Here is an 18,956-nt window from a genome sequence, read left to right on the forward strand (position 1 = left end):
ATAATAGTAAAGGTCTCAATTTCTAGGTTTTATCTCTGTGGAAGTCAGCAAATTCATATTGATCTTTTAAAAATCCTCTGGCCTTTTTCTGTTACTGTGCTAACACTTGGGATAATTTTTGCCCTGAAACTGTCTTTTAGTTATATCTTTATATTAACTTTATCATTAAAACTTTGAGGTTTGTTGATGGCATTTTTATTTATCCTTGACTGCTGAGCAAATCCCAAACGGTCACTTCCTGTGTGGGCAGAAGGAACAAGTCAGTTCTTGGAAAAGGCATAAAATGGAACAAATTACAGGCCAGTATCTGGAGTTAAAAGCCTTGAATATTGCTATGTTTACTCTGACGTGTATTTTGAACAAAGAATTAATTCCCTTTATGTAGGCAATATTTAACTTTGTAATTTATAAATAAAAATGCTTTACCAGAACTGAAGACTATTGTGAAATTCATTTTCACATTTACTTGCTTTTTAATAGAGGAGATTGACTATTCAAAGCTACTGAATTACTGAAAATAATCAGAAGTTTCCCTTCAATGAAGAGACCTTATAAACAATTCTAATTTATATTAACAATTCTTTGTTATAATTGTAGAATAATAGAAAAAATTATAAAACTGGTTATAGAAAACTGTGTAATGATTAACATTTATTGAAGTGTTTAGTGAGAAAAGAATAAATATGAAGGATTGAAAATTGCTCATATAATTAATTCTTTGTTTTATTTTGCCATAAGAGAGCCTTTCAGAATTTGAACTTCTGTTGCAATTTATTTATGTGGTGAACAGCAAGGTTTCTGTTTGTTTGCCCTTATTCAATATTCACTTATATTTCAGACCCAGCTATAGATTTCTGTAGACTCATTTCATAAAGAAAGCAAAATTTTTCAGTTTATAGATATGAGTCTGACTGGAGATCTGTAAATATTATCGAATTAAAGTTTAGCATGCTTGTCAGTTTGGGAGCGTAATTCCATCAGTATTTAGGCAGCAAGAGCATTTGACTCCCATGTAAGTACGTGCATGAGTCCTAATATTCCTGAAAATTGTGTAGCTGGAATTTCAGTATTTAAAACAATGTTGGTTTAATTGCATGCAAGTTTGGATTGCCCCGTGTGGGAATAGTATGGTTCTGTTGTTTAAGTTATTCTTTTATATAGTGCAGGGAAACTACATCAAATATAAAATACATGAAATATTGTATCAAAAAATATTACTACAATACTTAGAGTCCTGGGGCTTTTTTAAGGAAAGGTTTGGATTAGTCATGTTTATTCAGCTTAATGGAATTTGTCTTCCAGGGTATATAAAGCTTTTCAACTCTCAGTCAGATGTTTTACATTTAATGTGATAAATAGAGATAGAAGCCATATAAAGTATTGCAAGTATGTCTTGTATTGATAAATGCTAACAACGCCATTCACATAAGTAAAACTGTTCTGTATTATTTATAACTTCTGAAAATGTGCCTCACAAATTATATTTCAGTTAGATTCCAAATAATTTGGTTTAAAAATTGTTGTGGTTATTTGTGTTCTAAAAGTAGACCTCTCCATTTGTTTTTCTGAGTACACTCTCATGTAGGGAACTTCTGTTGAATTATTAAGGAAGAACTTTTTTGTACCATAAGAGAATTAGTAATTAAAGCACTTTACCACTTTCTCATGTGGCTGCCATTATTTTTAGAATCTCATTACTTTCATTATACTTGAGAGATTTTGGAAGGTGCTGGGACTTGGACTGCTTTGTCATAGATGATAAAAATACATCAGCCTTGCAGAAAGTGCTTGGTAAATACTTCTGGGTCTTTTGAGACAAAAAGTACATTTTCCTGTAAGAGAATCATCAGCTGCATGGACACTGTTTCAGACCTGTCGGTGTGCACCCAGGCTCATCTGCTTTAAATACATGCAGTCTCCTTTCCTTTCCTAATTGATGCACTTGCTTTACCAATTTCTCCAAACCCTTTTACACTGATATTTTGTGTCTGTGAAGACACCAGTACTACTGCACATCTCACAGAAATGTTAGACTTCTAAGGAAAAATCCATTTAATGTTCTATTTGTGTTAAGATCTGTAATTTGAAATAGGCAATTTGTTAACTAGCCAGATTATTCCACAGTTTAGTGGAGCCTGTTAGAATCAAAATGATGCTTCAGAGAGCTGGGGTTTGTTTAAAGGGAGGGGGGAAAACACTGCTTGTGAGTTAGTATTATAAAGCAGGTCTGCATTGGCTATGCAAATTTTTATTCCTTTCCGAATCTGCTTGTTTCTCTGTCTTTTTGTACTGCAGCCACGTACCTTAATATCACTTTTAAAAGACTAGGAACAAATTTCTGGAGCTCCATACTCTAAAATAAGGGAATGTCAGTTTTCAGAATGTTTCAAATCTTAATTTGGTTTCTTTGTGCTTGTTCATTGTGATGATTTTTAATTCACTACATTATATTCTACAGGGTCTTTACTTATTCAGGCTCAGGGAGAGATCTGGCCCCAGTGCAGCTTCAGGCTTATGTATTGAAAGAGACTGTTGTCTGTAAAAACTGTTTAACCTGTAGATGTTGAGGGTATGTAGAGAGTGGGGGAGAAGATTGCGAGGGGAAATGGTTTCATGGGTAAGCTAGTCAGACGAAAAGTGCCCTTGAGGATTGAATTCTGTTCCTCTCTCTGCCACAGAATTCCTATGTGATGCTTGGCAAGTCGTTTAAACGAAACTTTTCCCAAGTGGTGACTAATTGATTTGAGTGCTCTGCAATTCTGGTTGCATAATTTGAGGTACTAGGGCCTTATATGCAGAAATGCTGAGGGTTTGCAGCTGCAGCTGAAGTCGATTAAAGTCTGTGCCCTGAATGTATGAAATGTTGTTTGATACCAAGCAATTGGAAAAATCATATCTGAGATAAAATTAGTGCCTGAGATTACTGATGATTTTAGCTTAATCTGTGCCTCATTTTACCATATATTAAAAAAGGTAAGTAAGGTCCACTTGTCTCTTAAGGGACTACAGTGGTGAATAATATTGATGAACTCTGATGCCATCAAGATGGGCTTCAAAACAAATAGCCACAGCTTCCAAACATGTTTGAACAGCATGCAGCCACGAGCAGATGAGGCCACACATGAATAAATGCGTGGAGAAAAATCCTGAATAGCTGCTCGCTGAGTAAGCAGTCATCTTCTGCATGTGGCATAAAGGCAGAGTGGCAGGAGTAACGACAGATTGTAGTTCCTTTTCAGGGAATCACGGAGTTCTTCCCAAATCCCCTTTGCTTGTTTGGAATATTCATTGTTGTTTGTAGCATGTATTATCTTTATCATATTTCTGTTATCTACTAATTTTTAAATGGTAAGTTTACATTTTAGATGGAATTAAATTCAAATTAACCTCTTATCTTTTGGCAATCTCATCATTTTCTTAACCATACATTCTCTTGCTACTTACAGAGTTTCATCCTTTCTCTTGGTTCAAAGAACAAAATCAGAATTTGACCAAATATTTTTATCCTTTTGGTCTGTTTGCTCTTTGTTGACATTGCCACAGGGTATTCAGCTTCTACTGCTGGCATCTGCTTAAAGTTGGCTCAGGGTTTGTGTGGTACTGATTGAAAGAGGGGAGCTAGATGAGGAAACACATTAATTTTTGTACTTTCTTCCTTCTTCCTGGTTTCTTCACTTTGAAGTAAATATTTCTGTTATGTTGTCCAGTGGTTCTTACTGGGACAGATATTTGCAGAGCTAGTTTTGCAGTATTTCTGCTACCACTGTTTTGTGTTTGGGCTTTCTTCCTTTCAAAAAGACAAGTTATGAGAAGAAGAAATTGCATCTGTTGGGAAAAAACTCTCCATGGATTAGATTCCTTGGCTGGGATTATGATGCAGAGGGAAACGCAGTTTTGGCATATTATTGTTACTTGCAGGATTGTCAGTAAAAGAATGCTTATTTCTGTGTAGTAGCTGTCCTTTCCTCTCCCACTGTGTGAAAAGTTACCTACTATTTATATTTTGTATGATGATTTTCCTTTTAGTCTTGACTTCATAACTTGAAAACTTGGATGAGAACCCATGTTAAGATTTATCCTTGCTTCATTTAAATCTTATCTTATGCATTTGAAATAGTCTACATTTCCCAGTGTTTTTACTTGAGGTAGCAGGACCACAGTTTTATCTCCCAACTTTCACTGTTATCTTTGATGCTGATAATCCTGTAATCCCATGTTGAGAGGCAAGTAATGAATTGGTAGTAGCCACTATCTTCTGCAGTCAGTTGGCTGAAACAGATTTCTGGTAGCACAGTTAATGGCATGTAACCTGTGCCAAGTTTTTATTGCTGCTCACTCAACTGCTGATTCTTCTTTTCCACAGGCGTAGAAACAGGCATACTTTTCCTCTTTATTTTTTCTTTTTTTGACTTCTGCAGTGTTTGTCTTGCTACCAGCTCTGCTCACCCAACTTTGTAGGTCCTGCAGTTGGCTCTCTTTTCTGCTCTGTAATCCTTCCAGTGTGAGGAGGTACCCTTGAAATACAGGTGTCAGAAGAAAATTCCTCTTATCTGTTACTTCTGCTTATGATGGTAGGGAAATTAAAATGGAAATGGAGGAAGCAAGAGATTTCTTTACTATATCAGTTTCAACTCTGCTTTTGTGACTTGAGGACAGGTCTCTATGGGTAGAGGACACATGAAGGGAGGCAAGAACAATCCATACAGCTGCTACCTGTGAATATCAGTGGCTGAAAAACTGACCTTACATTAACTTCTTTACTTGCTTTTCTCTCAGGTAGCAGAGAGCATTTCCCAGTCTGTTTCAGTCATGACTTTAGGGTGAGTATTGAGTATGGGCTGTTACTGTGCCTTTCTCAGTGCTCTGAGGGTGGTGATGAACCATCTAGCTTATTGGCACAAAAGGCTTATTTTGCTGAATTATTTTTGTGCATAAGGAGAGAAACAGGCATGTACATGTGGTTGATACCCACTGCCTTTTGTAGTGGTGAGGCTGTTGGGTGTTGCACTTAACTGACTGAAGAACGCTTGAAGCAGATCAGAAGCGTTTCCTTCGCTCGTCTTCTCTGCTTCTCTTCCTGTGCAGACCTGTGCTCTGTCGCTTATCTGTGTTTCAGTGTCTGGTTCAGCTCTTGCAGACCAAAAGAGGAGGCAGTTTATGAATCAGCATGAATTACCCCTCTCCTTCCCTGATGCAAAAATGCCTCCAAAGTACTGGAAGAGAAGAGCAATAACTGCTTGCAGGGAGTGGCTTTATGAAAAGCAGGGAAGGGATCTTTCTGCCCCTTGCTTGGACCTGCATGATTCAGTTAAAACATTTTGATTTCAAAAACACAGAGGGCAATTCAGGGATCAGTGTGTCACTGTGTGTAACAGTATCTGCCCACAGCTGCCATAAATCTTGAGAGGTAATTATCTTCCTTAAGGATTATTTGGCTCATTTTATCTAGAAATAATGTCAGATAAGCATTTTTAGAGACCATAATACCAGTTTTCCATACAAAATTGCTACCGAATGGGAAAGGCTGTCTTCAAGTCAGTCCCATCGTAAGTTGTTGCATTTATGTGGCTTTTCACATATGTCCACAATTTTTAAATTTTAACATTATTTAGGCTTCAGTTGCTTAAAAATTAATTTTCTGTGTGAATTTTAATGGATGGTTTCTAATGCTGAACTTGATTTCTTTATCTATCAGCTGCCTAATTTATGACTCAGAGATTCTGGCAGATTTTGCCAATAGCCTTTTGTGATGGTAGTTTCCCCTTCCTCCTATCCTGGCCCTTGATCAGATTTGCAATATTTTCTGCCATCAAACTGTGAGCTGAAGTGTTCAGATAATGCTCATGATTTTGGCTCCTTTTGTTAGGAGGATGAAAACATTGAGCAACGTGGTGGGCTACTGTTAAGCTTATTGGAGTTTAACTGAGATGCTTTTGAAGTTTTAGGATGGGATGTGTCTTACATGCAAAAATTTTGCTGATGCTGGCATCTGAACTAAAGACAGTGATGGAGGGCATTCCTATATTCTTTCAAGGAGGCTATGTACTAACTCAGCAGTGAATTACTATATAGGTAGTGGCATGTTACAACCTCCCTGAGGTCTTCTGAGTCCCGAGGTAGTAATAGCTCATTAAAATGGTAGTTAATGAGTATAAAGGGATCATTATATGACTCTCCTACATGACGGGTAGGGCTAAATCGTAACTAGCTGAGTAGAAAGTATTCTGAATAAAGAAGGAAAGAATTTGAGAAATGCTGCTGATAATTCTTTATAAACCTAGCTATTTAAAACAATATTTTTGAGAAAAATACCCACAGAAATAATTTTGACTAAATTAATACCTTTTTAGAAATGTATTTTATGGCTTTCAGAGGTTAGTATCCTGTATAATCTCTAAGTTACCTTAACATAGTGTAATGAAGCATCTTTGATTAAAAATATGCAGTGTTTTGCTGCTTCTGATCAACTGGGTTTGAAGTTAAAAAAAAGAAAAATTATTTTACCTTATGACTGCTTACATTTGATGATTTAAGATCACAGAATATTCTGAGTTGGAAGGGAACATCAAGGATCAAGTCTAACTCTTAAATGAATGGCCCATAGCTCAGGATTTGTAGACATTTACTGTTTTATATTCCAAAAATAAATAGTGAAACAATTTTGCCTTGTGGTAGGTGAGTGACATTCCCCTAATATGGTTTTATTCATGAAAAATTTAACCACCTCATACATGAGGTGGAATTTTCTGTTTTTTTCATTTAACAGTGGTTATTTTCTGGAAAAAGGTGCTAAGAATTTATTAAAACTGATCAATGTGGGTTTTGCAGCTATGAGATGAAAAACTACTTGATCTCAGTAGTTTCTTCATGTCTTCTTTCAGACTCTAGGAGGATAAACAAACAGATGAAAGACTGTGGACTCAGGTACAACTAGATCTCACAGCTCAAGCTCAGTGGACAGAGCTATTTCTAAGTATCCTTAACCTCAGAGAAATAACGTTGCTTCTACAAAATGAGCCCTTCAGTATTATAGGAAAAGTAGGATGGAAGCAAATATGAAATGTATTAAGTGAAATATATATATATTGTAAACATATATCATGTATATAGGATTTGGAGAGAAGTGCTCCTTCTTTCTGTCTTAAATGAATAAATTATGCCTGCTCTGCATGGATGTGGTTTACTACAGCATCTCTACCCTATCCTAATTTATGTGTTTTTGTTGCAGCATTTAAGAATGTATTTATAATAAACCAGATACAGAACATTTTTAAAAGAACAATTAATTTTTTTTTAAGTTTTACTTGTAGAAATTTCTGCTTGTTTTTGTTGTTCTCTTAGTACTTATTTTCATCTGACATTGTCAAGGAATCTTGCTTATCATATCTGTTCTGTATTACCATCTTTCAAGGTTAAAGCTGGTAATGGATGGAAGAGTATTCTAAACTCAAATTATATGGATGCCTTACTTGTGCTCATCTGCTACGGGATGACTTTCTTAGTTTGGAGCAGCTGCTGTGTAACAGGACAAATAAGCCTAATGCCTAGTGGTGCAAATCATGGAGTGGGGTCCCATGGGTTTTCATAGCTAAGAAGTGTTTCCTGCCGCCCCTTTTTATTTGCCACTCCTTTCGAAGCCCTTTTAGGTTCTGTGACAATTTCATGGACTCTTCCGGCATGAACATCTGTCATCTTCACTGTGACAAGAATATTGTCTTTCAGCTAGGACCTTTTAAACTACATAAACAGATGCAGTAAATCCAGTTGGAATATTTTCAGAGTAATTATTAAATTGATCATCAAAAGGGTATTTAAATTCTAAAATATAAGACTGTTAGTGACCTACTGTACCCTGCTGTGACAGAGCTGGTTAAATCGAAGTCCCGCCTGATAAATGTATGTAAGACTTGCTTGTAAAGGAGACTTCAGCAGTCTGTTCCAGTGATATTCTAGTGTTGCTTGTGGGATGTTTTCCTGGTACCTGACTTGAATCTTCCTGTGCTGCCAGCTGACTGATAGTGCTTAGCCTCGGGTAGATCAGACAAAGCAATAATTAAAGTTTTCCTTTAAAGCTACCTTTTGCATATTTAAATATGTAATTTCCTTGTGTCAGCTGCCTTTTCTGTAAGCCTAAGTCACTCTTGTTCCTTTGGTTTCTCTGAACAAGTCACTGTTCTATTCTTCTAGACCTCTTATTAGTAAGATTTCTTTGTTTATCATCTGAACATGTTCCTGGCTGTCTTTAATTGTATTGTTTGAACTGGATGCAGCAATCTGCTGAGGTCTTACAATTGCTGCGTGACATGGCACGGCTGCTTGTTGCCATACTGCTCGTGTCACAGTGCTGTGCGGCACAGAAAGGCAGTATCATGCCTCTGACTCACACTCAGCTTGTGATTTACTGATCATTTCTGCCTAACTGCTTTTTTCTATCCTATGTTTTTGTAGTTGATGAATCCTGTCCAGATGTAGACCATTAGTTTTTCATTCAAGAAATAATATATTTATTTACAGCAGTTCTCCGATTTGTCCAGATAGTTTAAAACTCTAGTTCTCTTTGACTGCATCATGTAGGTTTTTCAGGTCAGTGTTAACTACCTGATTAATCATCGTTCTGTCACCTAAACCTGCCAGCTAAAATACTGACTGTGGGCTTGGGACACAGGCTTCATAAAAACCTGTTTGATACACCTTTTCCTTTTTGACTGTTAGAGCCTTTAAATATTTAAGGTATGATTTATTTTTCTTTTCTTTCCATTTTGTTTTGTGCTTGCAAGAGAAGCTTTATGATACCCATGTTTTTGTCATTTGTTTAAAATAGGGTTGCACATTTAAAACATTACTAAAGTCAGTGTGCAAAAACGTACACTATTCTTTCAAAATTTATTTAAATGTGTTCTTAAAATGTTTCATTGAGCAACAGAGTTGAGTAATAATTATGAGTATAAATCAGAGCGTTGTATAAACATTAAGTACTGCTGGGGACGTAAGGTTGTTTAAACCTTTTTTTTAAACTAGTATGTGTATATATGTGAAAATATATATGATGGATGTATCTGGGTGTATGGGCATATAAAATGGTGTCCTTCACTGCTGATAAGCTGAATAAGTTGCTAATAAATAGTTAATGTTTATTCTAGAAATTAATGCCTGTGGGGATTATTCACATTATAATTGTTGATGCATAAGATAATGGGTGTATTTTTGAAAACTTCTGTGCTGAAGATAATTGTGCTCTGTTTGCTTCTTGTATGGCTTTATGTTTTCAGTCATACCTCCTATATCCTGTCCCTCAAATTGTCTTTCTTAATTTTTTTGCCATCAGAAGGAGGGTAATAAACACCTTACAAAAATATGAAAAGTTTTAGCAACTGAAGTTGTAGACACAGAAGTGACAGTAACTGTTTAGGTTACACAGGAATTCAGTAATTAGAAGCTGAAACAATTTTGGGGGGGGGGGGTTATTATTTATTTTTTTAATTGGTATTTAGTTTTCGTTACGACCTTAGTCCGTAGTTGTTAGAAATCTCCCTCCAAAAAATTACCCTTGAACTGAAATCAGGGAAGTGTTTTTTGAAAAGATGTCTAGGTGTGTCAGAGTGTATGGGTCAGTTGTGGTGGAAGGGTGTAATGGGAACAGGAGTAGCAAAAGGAGGAAGAGGTAAAGGTGTAGTATGGATGTAGCCTTGATGATTTTCTAGTTTTCTTTAATTCCTTACCCTAAGAAAAGAAGCTGGAAACGTTCTGAGCAGAAATGTAGCAAGAGGACTATATAAACAGTCAAATAGCAGCATATTTTTGGTATTACATCATGGGAAGGGTTGGAATTTGTCAGATACAACACCCTAAAATCTTTGCTCATGCTCCACAGTGGTGAATGTGGACTGCATGCAGCTGTCCTTGGGTATAGTGTCACCTCTTGTCAATCAAGGGGCTGTGCTATCTGAGAGCAAAGGCATTGAGCATGAAATGCACTGCAGGAGACACCACATTTTGCTTTCCCTGCCAACCTGGCCTGCAAAAGCAGGAGTCTTTCTTTGTAGCAACTTAGTTCCTCTGAAAATGTTGCAGGATCAGGAATTTTGTAGGTAATGTTTTTATGTGAAAGCTGTAGGCTGGAAATCTCAGATGTAATAGGCAGATTTTTAGGAGAACTCACTAGAAACAACTTTCTTTAGCCTATAAAGGAATATGCACACATGTATATATAAATATATACAGCTATCTATATTATAAATTATGTAATGCATGTAACTATGTAAACAATAAATGTAATATATTAGAATAAAAATAAATATGTAATAGTGTTCCTGGAAGAGCATATGAAATAAGTAAAGAATATCTACTAATTCCTTCCTTTTGAACTATCAGAATAGAAAATGAAATGGAAATAAAATACAGCAGTAGGAAGAATTTTTTATTAGTCAATGTTGGCTTGAGTTTTCCTCAGTTGTTGTTTGGTAGCCTCTATCCATTGTGAATTTGAAGAGTAATTCTAAAGCTGTTGAGAGTTGATGAGTGTTCTCTGCATCTCAGAGACAAAGTCTATCCTAAATAATCAGTTTCTGAAAAAATGCAGAAGGTGAAATAGTTGAAAGGAAGAAAAAATTATATCTAAATACTGTTGTTCAAGTTGGTGAATAAAACCTAAACCCATATAATTGTGCCCATATGCTGAGGAGGGCACTTTTTTTGGTTTCTCAAGCATGAGGCAGCAGAATTTTCATTCATTTGGCATGCTAGGCTGAAAACAGAGTCTTCTTTCATTTACACACTCCCCTGGAAACAAACATGCCAGTGAAGGGATTGTGCCAGTTATCAGAAGCTTACAGGAATACATTGTGCCGGTTTGTATTCATTTTCATTTCATGAATTGCTTTAAAACTTAGCAGCATAAAAAAGCATTAAAACACCTTTTTAGCATTATTTTTAGTTCCTATGTATTTCCCTGCTGTGCTGTCATTCAGTTTAAATCAACGGAATGTTGTGAGACACATGGCTGGGTTTGCAGCAGAGCACATCTCTCCTCCTCCCTGCGTATGCTCCGAGTATTCATCTGTAGACAAGCAGCAAATATGAGTTTAACTCATTTTACATCCTTGGAAAAGATGAGTGTCTTAGAAAGAAGTTCTGTAAAAATAAAGGGTAATTGAACAAAGGTTATGCAACAAGAAATTTAAGTCAAAACTCAGCTGGTATCTATTAACTATGAAAGTTCACAGATAATGCTTAGTCTTCTGGGAGACACTTGTTTTCCTTTCCTAGAGTTATATTCTTCAGGATTGCCAGCAGGTCCTTCCCACCTCTGGAATTTTCTACAAGATTCTATTTCCCTCATAAATGTTTTTCCACATGTAGACTTGGCAAATTCAGGTGTACTTCTTGGAACTAATCTGGTCACGGGAGCTTAAATTAGGACCAGGTTGCAGTGAGTATGTGTGAAGTAAATCTGGGAGTGGTATTGAGGGTCTGTGTCAGCCTGTGCTAAACCAAAGAGGGGGTAAAGAATAAGGAAAAAGGGTCTTAGCTATATGGTTTCCATCCTTAGATTTACCTTGCGAGGGGTTGTGTGGTCACAGCTGTCACTGTTCTGTCTCCATATGATAATGAGGCACTAAGGAGGCAATCACCCGGAGTTCCTTGATGCTGCTTAAGGAATGAGGACAGTGGATATTTAGTCGTTGACCTACAGTCACGTTTGTTTGTTCTCTGACACTAGGGATATTCATTTTCTGTGGACTTCACATGAAGACAAACAAATAGATAGTAGCAGTGTTGACACAACTTTTAATAGACGGTGGTAGCTTCTGTCCAGTTATCTTTGCCTGCTTGTTTGTGAGTTTTGTGGGACAGGCTGTACACCCTGCAGTTTGAAATCATAGTAGAAAAACAGGGGATTGTAAATTTACAAAGCTTACTTTGTTTCCTACTATTCTGCTTCAGCTTCTGTGACTGATGCTCACCAGAAGGAAAGTAGTGACTTATATCCTCTCTTCTCCAAAGAAGTATTGAATGAAATATTTCTATCAAAGAAACCCAGTACATTTTAATTGCTCTAGAATTAAAAAAAAATTAAATTAGAAAATCCAAATGCAAAAGTTTCATAGATTTATAGTTTGGGGAGGCTGAAAAAGGCCTCATGAAAGCTTGCCTGCACTGATGTTACTAACAAGTTCAGACTTGAAATACGGTCTGCTGGTGCTCTATACAGTTGTCACTTTTTGCCATATAGCTTCAGTAACATGGTTGTGGAAAATTCTACACAGTCGTTCAGCAGCACTGCACTGAAATAGATATACTGATGTCATTTTCCTTTCACCCATTAACTAGTGATTGGACAAACTGCAAGTGAATAGAAATGTGATTTCTATCTGCATAGTTGGTTCCGGGACCATGTGCCTTCCATTGCTAATAAAGATACTGCCACCTATTTGAAGACATTGGCAGACATATTTAAAACCCAAGATGAATTGAGCACATTTACTGCGTTAGAAGCAGTTGCTAAATTGTGAGTAACTAAGTCTTGCTGTATAACTGCATTGCACTCAAGGGAACAATTTAGGTTTTGAATTGTGTATGTTGGTAAGTGAAAACTATGTAGACATTGATTATTTTTTCCCCTTGACCTAATCACTGTTTGCCTATGGCAATATCTGATATGTTATGTGTTCACCAAGAATTGTCTTGGGAACACAATGAGGCTATTTTTTAGCTTCATTAGTAATCATAGTTACATTAGGAATGAAAGGCAGTGGAGTAATATGCTTGTACTGTGTACTACACCAGTTGTTTGATTTATTGTAAAGGTGGACATGAACTCTGTGGGACTCCGAATTTGTATAGGCAGAGGAGGAGACCAGATTTAAAACTTCGTGCATCTTGAGCAGGAATTTAATTTTAAAAGAATGGAAAGCAAATGTGCATTTGTGTATTTTATTTATTTTTTGTTGTGAGAAATTCCTTTCTGTGTTCCTACTTATGTATTTGTAGTATGAGAGAACTTTCCTTGGTAATATTAGAGAATATGGACGTGATGCTGAGTAAAATGAAATTCAGTAATGTGTTTTTCATTGTCAGAATTCAACAAGCTGCCAAAAGTACATCATAAACGGGGAGAAGAATGTTTCTTCTTCTGTTCCACTCTTTGAATCTGACATGGATTGCCCTTTAGACAATGTGAAAGTCCAACAGAGAACCTTAAGAAGTGTGTTGAACTTTTGACATTCTGTTGATTTATTTAAATGTTAATTTTGTTTCTATGCTAAAATACTGGTTTGAAATATAAGGGATTATTTTAAAAATGTACAAGATTTAACTTTTAAGTTCTGCCTAGAGGTCGTGTAACTAGGCACATGGACACTCTGTTTGATGAAGTGTTGGGCATTAAAAAAATGAATACTTGCATATTTCCATGCATAAGAAGCCAGACTATGGCCTACCTAAGTACAGACGTGCAGTTTTGTATTTGAGAACCAATTCTAGCACAAAACAAAGAGATGTTCAACCTTGGAAGTATAATGGGACAATAGTGCTTTGCAAGGGGAAATAAGGTGATACTTATGATGTTTGTATCCACCTGAGGATGATAGTGTGACAGGCTTATCTGCAGCAATTGGTGGCAAAACTTGCAAACCTCAAGCAGTGTTGGAGAAATCAGTGAATCAGCAGCAGAATTGTTGTCTGTAACATTACCAGCTCCTGCTGCTATTAACTGAGATGCCTATACAGGTTTTACATTTCCCTCCTTAGATATAATTAAGATAGATTAGATATAACCTAATGTGTTGTTTCTTTTAAACAAGCAAAACCATAGTGTGGGTATGGCTTTCTCTAGTCTCTATGCAAAATAATGTCTTTGTCTGCAGAAAACACCAACTCTTAACTCTGTGTTTAAAAGCCTTAGCTTTTATGGAAATGTTGCTGAAGGTGGCCAGCAGTCAGGTCTCTTAGAGCAGCTGATATCAATGTGGGAGGTGTTTCTTTATTGGTTGGAAAGAATCATTCTTTATAGATTATTTTGAGTCATACACTGGTAGGAAGTTCTGTAGAGATGAGCCTTTTCTCAGAAACCAATGACTTTTGTTCAGTGCAGGTCCTAGAGAATCTGGAACACTGCCTGAAGAGGCCTAACAGTACCTATAGATAGCATTAATTGGCAAAATGTTTGGAGTATACAGTGGTCCTCTATGTGTGTTTGGGGTATTGTGGAGAATGGGTTAGCAGGCAGACTTGCTGCTTTAGAAATTAATATGTGCCAGTTGTAATGAAATAATTGACGATAATATCCTGTTATTTAATTATTTGTTGATATTATAATACGCTCTTCAACCTTTTAGAGGCTTAATTACAATAAGCTGATAAGTTGATAAAGATCACTTTCATGGTTTAGATAAAACCATGGCCAGTAAACTATTTCCTGGTTTTTTATATGCTATACTAGTGTTTAAATAATTATATTTTGTTTGAAGACAAGCCCATGTTGTTTATGAAGTCACTGACCGGGCTGGTGAATGTGGGGAAACAAAACAATCTCTACATTATTTCTGGTAAGATGAACAATCTGGTTTTGTAAGTTTATAAGTTTATACATTTATTTCAACTTCTCAAGGTGGAACAACCTAAATATTTAAGCAACCTTATAATTTCAGAGTTGTCTTGGGATCTTTTGCTTTGCTTAAGCATTGAACCGATAAAATACCATTTGTCTTGATCTCTCACCCAAACAATCCTGCTTCTCCCAAATAAAACTAAAGTTTAAATTCTTCAGATAAAACTGAAAACACTGTAACTTCTTTTTTGCTTGTTTGTTGTTTGAAGTAATTGGAAGAATATTGCATAACAGCTTTTAACATGTTTTATTAGGTTTTTAACCGACAAAACATAATCATGAGTTGTTAATCATGAGTGCTCCAAAAATAATACCCAGCACATCTAAATGTGTGGTAGAGAAGGAATAAGTTGTAGTTTATCCAAAATACAAATCTAGAGGTACTCATTTGTCAAGGTTATCATAGTCTCAATCCCTAATTTTTAAAAGAATTTTTTACATCTCATTTTCACATGTATTTCAAGTAATTCTACTAAGTCCACATCTCAAGGATTTAATATTTCTTTGATTTTAGAATAGATATTTAGTCACTGTGTCTTCCTTCCCCTTAGTTAAGAGTTAAAAATAAACCTATGAAACTGATGCTCACCAGAAGGAAAGTAGTGACTTATACCCTCACTTCTCCAAAGAAGTATTGAATGAAATATTTCTATCAAAGTGTCAATATGAAACAACTCATTGGCAGTAATCAAGCTGGAAGCAAGTTGCTGTTTGAGCAGAGGAATTCTCCTTTGGTGTGCACGTGACTTAGAAGTAGCTGTTGAAAATGGAAAAATTTAAAAATGGATGTGTGGTATTTTCAGGAGAAGTCTTCTTTCAGTAGTAAAAACATTTTCCTTTGACAGAGAAGAGACTACGGAAACTTCGGTCTTTTATTAGGGGAAAATACGAACTTCCTTAAAGATAGTTTCCATGCTGTATTTCCACGAATTCTGCATTTTCCCCTGCTTTTCTCCTTCCCCTTGTTCAGCCTTTTTCTATTATTCACTCTGGGCCCAAACTTGTACACAGCATTTTAATAGGCTTATGTTATAAAACCAAAATTAAAGTAATGATATATAACAAAAAGCCTAGCAGACTAATTACAGCATTGCATTAATTGTGATATTATTTCAGTCTGTTCTATTGCTAATTCAGGTCTGGGTTTTTAATCCCTGCTTACACTGCAATTTTATGAGAGAGAATATACTTAGGAATAGTATATATAAAATCAAGAAATAAAAATTGTCATATAAGCAATTGATTTCTAAAGTGTTGCCTTGGACATGTTAGAAGCAAAATGCAAGTAGTTCTGTTTAAATGTTGTGCTTTGTGTATGTTCTGGTGAGGATTATACCTATATGACATAGAATACAACTCTTGATATCTTCATTTCTGGATATCTTTGCAGCATGTACTAAATAGCAGTCATTATTCAGAAATTTGCATTTGTGCAGCTTAGTTGGTACATCGTTTTGTGTTTAATTTTATTTTTTCTCCCAAAATGTGTGCAATTCTTATAATGGTTAAGGTAGAGACTGATGTCAGTGCTACAGTATAGCTCCAAGACTGCAATTTGAAGCTACTTTAGAAAAATACAATTCTTTAGACGTGGTGAAGCTGAAGTTGAATGGAAGTCCTATTAGGAGTGAATTGCATGTAAATATTAATAAGGGAAGAGTTCCTAGCAAGTCCTGAGTTTGGGAAATTGAGCATGATAATTTGCTGAAATTATGTCTGTCTTGAAGATATGCAGATGCAATAATTTTCAGTTTTCAGTTGAACTTTTAAATGGTGTAGAAGGGGCCTGGGCTAGGTTTTAAGCAAGCAAGTGTTTGCAAGTATTGGCAAATGTCGTTGTAATGGATGTATGGTAATGAAAGGAGTTAAGATGAAAGATGAATTGGACTGAATGGCTGTTAAGTCATTTAGGCTGGGCTGGTTGCAGGTTTGGTTGTTAGATGTCTCAAATTACATTGCCTTAGTTCCTACACTTGGTTGGCTGTCTACAGATCTTCAAAAAGTTCAGGGAATTGATTTCTCACAATTTGCTTTGTTTTCCTCTTTTTCAGGATGCTTCATCTGCAGACATTCGGAAAGCATATCGAAAGCTTTCTCTAATTCTACACCCAGACAAGAATAAAGATGAAAATGCAGAAATACAGTTTAGGCAAGTAAGTAAAATGTGTGGCAATAAAACTTTTAGGGGAAAATAGAATTTTTATGTCGATGTTGTTTTAGTAAGGACAATGGTACACCTTTGAAATTAATAAGTTAAACATTGAATTACATTTTTGCTGATGTAGCTAGACTAAAACCAAGGACACATTTTTGTTTAATAACTTGTATTTCATATTTACCTGCATATTAAAAATAATTTGCACATAATGCTTACACTCTTAGGAGGTAAATATGTCTTGCATTTCCAAAAGAAGTGGAGAGAATTTCTGATCAGTTCTCAACACAAGTCCTAGATAGGCATAATTTAATGAAAAGAATTCATTTTAGTTATTTTTGAATATTAATAGAGTGAAATAACATGACTTTGTAATTAGCTCTACCTTTAAAAATGTACCTCGGGCTGAACTCAGCTTACTTGATTTTATTAAGAACTTCAGGATGAAATAAGGGATATCTACCTGAGACAATACTCAGTTTGACAGATGTGAGGACAGGAAGAAAGTCTTGTATAAGAATTTCTTGTTTGTGTCTGATGACATTTGTATATGAATATATTACTGTTTCTTTTGCACACTGGGTTTGCTACTTAGTGGTGTAGGGAAAAGTAAAAACTAGCTAAGGTAATTTGTTGGCACATGTCAAAATGATACTGCTGTTCAAAATGTATAAATTCAGTCATAAAGTAAAATCTTTCTGTATTTTCTTTTTTGGTGTTTTTTTTGTTTGTTTTAGTTGGTGGCCATCTATGAGGTTTTAAAGGATGAAGAAAGGAGGCAAAGGTGAGTTAAATTGCACAGGTTTTTAAATAAAGCATTCATACCAGTGCTATATTCAAGCTCTTAGTTGTAACACTTCAGATTATTCTTTTGCATAATTTCAGTTAGTAAAATCTATGTAATTGTTTAATAAAAGATTGTGTATGGCTTAAATAGCAAAGTGGTGTTTTTGCATGACACATTGTTTTTTCTCCTTTAAAATTAGCACTTGAAAGAACTTTGAAAGCTAGCTGTTATTTCAAGCAATTTTAAAAAATACTTAACAACTATGTCAGCTTTTTTGCTTAGTTGTCAATTCTTAAAAACTGTGATTAAAAAATATTGGTCATTTACTCAATTGTCAGTAATACCTCCCTGTATCAATAAAAGGCTTTTTATATGATATTTAGGGATTATTTCTGTTGTATGTTGTTTTCAGCATTGTTTTCTGTTGCATAGTTCATAGGGGTTTTTTTTCTTTCAGATGTATTATCTCTAATAGTGGAATCTTTTTAATATTTTTTAAATAAATCCTAGTTGTCCTTGCTGGTTCAGGAGCAGTTCCAGCAGTACTTGAAGGGTAGGATAAAGAACTGGAAACCTGGGGCTAATTTGCTTTCTGAAAGATTATTTTGAACTTTCTTTTTCTGTTTTTAAACAAATAGGAATTTCAACCAATGATTATCAGAAAAACTGAGACACTGAAAGACTTTTGCTTTTGGTTGGTGTTTTAGTAGATCGTCTTTCAGCTTACAAGTCTTTAAACGGGGTTTTATGTGATGTTTCTTGAAGGGATTTTGGCTTTGTAGATGTCTTGGCAGGAGTCCAAGGTTTATAGTACAGATTATCTACTTTTTTGATAATCCCCTTTTCAAGTGTCATGAAAATGAACTTCATAGAAGCACTTTTGGAAATTTGTGAGGTTTTTTATTTCATCCTTATAAAGAGAATTTAATTCTGAAGTTACACTTAACAAAAGTTTAAAAAATGTTAGCTAAATGATTTCAGGCCACTTAAAGTGAGTTATCCCCCAGATCTTCCCAACCTTTCTGTTAGTAGCATTGTTTGCATGCACTTTAGAGTGTTGTTTCTCTGAAACTTAGTTCCATCATGGAACTTGTAGGAATTTCCTTGCAGCTGTAATAGAAACTTTTTGCACGAAACTGTGATGGAGTAGCTTGCAAAAACTGTGGCTTAAGCCTTGCATACATTACAAAGGTGACTAACTTACTCAAATATTGTTAATTAGTGCATCAGTCATTAAATGAGAAGTTAAAGCAGCAGCAGCAGCAGATTGTTCTTTTTTAGATTAATTTAATTGTCACTAATTTATTTTGTACATAGACAATGTCATATTTTTCTTGCACAATGTGGATGTATGGTTGATAGTGATTTTATAGTTGAGTTAATAGAATTGTGGTGGATTAAACAGT

General features: G+C 35.5%; 1 protein-coding gene across 2 annotated transcripts in view; it reads left to right on the plus strand.

Annotated features, from left to right (window-relative positions):
• The window catches only part of DNAJC1 (DnaJ heat shock protein family (Hsp40) member C1), a 111,770-nt gene that overhangs the window by 24,621 nt on the left and 68,193 nt on the right, over window positions 1-18,956 (plus strand). For both annotated transcript variants that reach the window (XM_018909341.3, XM_030230722.2), the window contains exons 2-3: window positions 16,660-16,761; window positions 17,501-17,547. In XM_018909341.3, the coding sequence (XP_018764886.1) occupies window positions 16,660-16,761; window positions 17,501-17,547 (149 nt within the window). The remainder of the gene's footprint in view (window positions 1-16,659; window positions 16,762-17,500; window positions 17,548-18,956) is intronic.

Source organism: Serinus canaria, chromosome 2 (assembly GCF_022539315.1).
Source record: "Serinus canaria isolate serCan28SL12 chromosome 2, serCan2020, whole genome shotgun sequence".
Lineage (NCBI taxonomy): Eukaryota > Metazoa > Chordata > Aves > Passeriformes > Fringillidae > Serinus > Serinus canaria.